Genomic DNA, 3,867 nt, shown 5'->3' with positions numbered 1-3,867 from the left:
TGTCTGTCTGTGTCTGTCTGTGTGTGTGTGTGTGTGTGTGTGTGTTAAGGATCAGTGTTTTATCATCAGTCTGTGTCTGTCTGTGAGTGTGTGTGTAAGGATCAGTGTTTTATCATCAGTGTGTGTCTGTCTGTGAGTGTGTGTGTGTTAAGGATCAGTGTTTTATCATCAGTGTGTCTGTGTCTGTGTCTGTGAGTGTGTGTGTGTGTTGAGGATCAGTGTTTTATCATCAGTGTGTGTGTTTCTGTGTCTGTGTGTGTGTGTGTTAAGGATCAGTGTTTTATCATCAGTGTGTGTGTGTCTGTGTCTGTCTGTGTGTGTGTGTGTTAAGGATCAGTGTTTTATCATCAGTGTGTGTGTGTCTGTGTCTGTCTGTGTGTGTGTGTGTTAAGGATCAGTGTTTTATCATCAGTGTGTGTGTGTCTGTGTCTGTCTGTGTGTGTGTGTGTTAAGGATCAGTGTTTTATCATCAGTGTGTCTGTGTCTGTGTCTGTGAGTGTGTGTGTGTGTGTGTGGTGAGGATCAGTGTTTTATCATCAGTGTGTCTGTGTCTGTGTCTGTGAGTGTGTGTGTGTGTGTGTGGTGAGGATCAGTGTTTTATCATCAGTGTGTCTGTGTCTGTGTCTGTGAGTGTGTGTGTGTGTGTGTGGTGAGGATCAGTGTTTTATCATCAGTGTGTGTCTGTGAGTGTGTGTGTGTGTGTGTGGTGAGGATCAGTGTTTTATCATCAGTGTGTGTCTGTGAGTGTGTGTGTGTGTGTGTGTTAAGGATCAGTGTTTTATCATCAGTGTGTGTGTTGTACAGGAGTGAAGCTGTGTGACGCCTATAACACCGTCCTGGAGTTTGTCAAGAAAGAGAAACCAGATCTGGTCAGCAAACTGACAAAAAACCTCGGGTTTGTGTCTGAAACGCTTCGCACTCAGATAATCAATGTGAAGTGTGTAAAATGAGCCGTGTGTGACATACGTGTGTGTGTGTGTGCGTGCGCTGCAGGTTCGCTATGGGCATTGAGTTCAGAGAAGGATCGCTCGTACTGAATGCCAAAAATCAGTTCAAACTCAAGAGAGGTGAGTGTGTCAATATAAACCAGGGGCTGTTGTACACTATTTAGCATTACTGCATTAAAATATTAACAAAAATATTTTGCTCCTGTATTTAAATTGTATTCATTTACCTTAAAATGAAGATTCATGATACTGTTTGAAAAGTATATGAATATAATATCAAAACCCTTCACTCTGAAACATGCAATGTGTGTATATTTAATTCAGTCGCAGCCTTTGCGTGGTTAATAATCGCACTGAACCGTATCGTATAGTGTTCGTAACGGCTTGTGTGTTTGTGTAGGGATGGTGTTCAGCATCAGCCTGGGATTGGCTGACATGATCAACAAAGAGGGGAAGAAAGACGAGCAGAAAAAGTACGCCCTGTTCATCGGAGACACCATACAGATCAATGAGGTGCGTAACGGCTGGAAGCGGCCCGCTGTGAGTCCGTCTCTGTGAAACGCTGTTCAGTAATCCTGTGCTCGTGTTCGTGATCGCAGGAGGATCAAGCCACCGTCCTCACGCCCGTCAAGAAGAAGATCAAAAACGTTGGCATTTTCCTGAAGGTAACATCAGTCCGTCTCATGCCTGTTCAAAATCACACTGAAAATAAATGTACATTAAACACAAAATACATTAGATTTAATGCGTTTCAATACATATAATAATTTAATGCAAATTTTGGGATATTGCATTAAAAAAATGCTGGATGAAGAGATGTGCGTAATATTTTAATGTGCATTAAAATATATATATATATTAGACATTTAAAAAAAACAACTATTAATTGTTACTTGAAATAAAATAAATGTTAACGGAGATAAAATATATATTTTTTTTAATTTCAGATAGATAACAAATAATGTTCATTTCGTTTAACTAAAACTGAAATAAACTTTAATAAAAACCTATATTGACAGTTTTAAAAAATAACTAAGAAAATGTAGCAAAAACAAAAAATTATATGGATTAAAAAAAAAAAAAAAAAAAACGGCTAATAAAAATGACAAAAAATAACAAATACATTAAAAAATGTTAAAATAAAATGAAAATAATAATTCAAAATATAAAAAAAAAGATTTGCGTTCAGTGATGTTATTGTAGTATTAATATGCAGAAAAAAAGATTTGCAGTCTTCCCCAGTTGCAGAATTTTTTTTTTTGTTCTCTTGACCAAATGCAGCGTAAACAGTAATTAATTAGCTTTTATTTTACATGATATTCCGATTTTTCCCAACTTTAGATGAAAGTAAGTCTGTAGAGGTCTCGAAACAAGATGCGAGAAACTTGGCTGCTAAACCGTTTTTCTGTGTGTTTCTAGAACGCTGATGAAGAGGACGATGAGGAAGAGGACGATAACGCCGAGGAGCTGCTGGGGAAAGGAGCTCGCGGCGCCGCCCTGCTCACAGACAGAACCAGGGTACCTGCATCCTTCCTGTTCTCTAATCGCCATAATGCACCCGTTTCATTCGTGCGTTCTCATGCGCTCTCATCCGATTGGTCAGAATGAGATGACTGCTGAGGAGAAGAGGCGGGCCCATCAGAGAGAGCTGGCCAATCAGGTGAACGAGGAGGCCAAGCGGCGTCTGACGGAGCAGAAGGGAGGACAGCAGATACAGAAGTACGAGGATGAGCGCGTTTGCGCCTCACTCAGCTCAAGCGGTCGCGCTAGTTTGACGTAAACGCTCTCTTCTAACGTTTCCCCCTCAGAGCCAGAAAGTCGAACGTGTCGTATAAGAACGTCTCCCAGATGCCCCGCGAGAAGGACATCAGAGACATGAAGATCTTCATCGATAAGAAGTACGAGACGGTCGTCATGCCCGTGTTCGGCATCGCCACGCCGTTCCACATCGCCACCATCAAGGTAAAGGCATCGCGCCGCTCTTACGCGGAGCGCGCTTCCTCGTCTCGCTCTTGAGTCTCTGTCGTGTGTTTGCAGAACATCAGCATGTCTGTGGAAGGAGATTACACGTATCTGAGGATAAACTTCTTCGTTCCGGGCAGCTCGCTGGGACGCCACGACGGGAACATCTTCCCCAACCCCGAGGCCACGTTTGTCAAAGAGATGTAAGCCTTCAAATCCATCACTGGGCTTCACAAACCAGCTTTGACGCATGCACTTATGTATGTATATATGTATATATGTATGTATATATATATTACATTTAAATATAAAAAAAAAAAGTAATATAAAAAAATAACTTGAAAATATATTTTTGATCTGTTTAAAAATATATAGACGTATTAAAAAAATAGCGATTTCTCATTTTTAATCAATACTGATATGTATTATTTTTTAACAATTATATTAATTTTTTATATTTTTACAACAAATTATAGAAACATAATACTGTTATTAAAAAGTTGACATGAAAACAATTTAAATGATTTTTGCAACTCAGTTGTGATTCTGTGGAAGGAGATTACACGTATCCGAGGATAAACTTCTTCGTTCCGGGCAGCTCGCTGGGACGCCACGACGGGAACATCTTCCCCAACCCCGAGGCCACGTTTGTCAAAGAGATGTAAGCCTTCAAATCCATCACTGGGCTTCACAAACCAGCTTTGACGCATGCACTTCACACACTTTCTTTGATTAGCGTGTCATAAATAAACCGCAGAATAGGCCACTGCAGACTAGGAGACTAATATCTCTAAAGCATGTTTTTAATGTACGTTTTGTTGGATGTTGCATTAAACATTGCTGGATTAAAATGCAGAGATCTGCAATAAATCTTAATGTGCTTTAAAAAAAAAAAAGTGTTCAATTAAAGCAGATGCTTTTTTTTAAATTCAATTTTTATTTGGTGGTTATAGTTCTA

At 39.7% G+C, this 3,867-nt stretch overlaps 1 protein-coding gene across 1 annotated transcript in view; it reads left to right on the top strand.

Annotated features, from left to right (window-relative positions):
• The window catches only part of LOC107698130 (FACT complex subunit SPT16-like), a 16,467-nt gene that overhangs the window by 3,218 nt on the left and 9,382 nt on the right, over nt 1-3,867 (top strand). Inside the window, exons 6-13 of the mRNA XM_016499063.1 lie at nt 789-895; nt 994-1,067; nt 1,348-1,460; nt 1,547-1,612; nt 2,367-2,465; nt 2,551-2,666; nt 2,756-2,909; nt 2,985-3,112. Coding sequence (XP_016354549.1) covers nt 789-895; nt 994-1,067; nt 1,348-1,460; nt 1,547-1,612; nt 2,367-2,465; nt 2,551-2,666; nt 2,756-2,909; nt 2,985-3,112 — 857 coding nt within the window. The remainder of the gene's footprint in view (nt 1-788; nt 896-993; nt 1,068-1,347; nt 1,461-1,546; nt 1,613-2,366; nt 2,466-2,550; nt 2,667-2,755; nt 2,910-2,984; nt 3,113-3,867) is intronic.

Source organism: Sinocyclocheilus anshuiensis, unplaced genomic scaffold, assembly GCF_001515605.1.
Source record: "Sinocyclocheilus anshuiensis isolate Anshui unplaced genomic scaffold, SAMN03320099.WGS_v1.1 scaffold2010, whole genome shotgun sequence".
Lineage (NCBI taxonomy): Eukaryota > Metazoa > Chordata > Actinopteri > Cypriniformes > Cyprinidae > Sinocyclocheilus > Sinocyclocheilus anshuiensis.
This window is presented reverse-complemented; position numbering and strand designations above follow the sequence as displayed.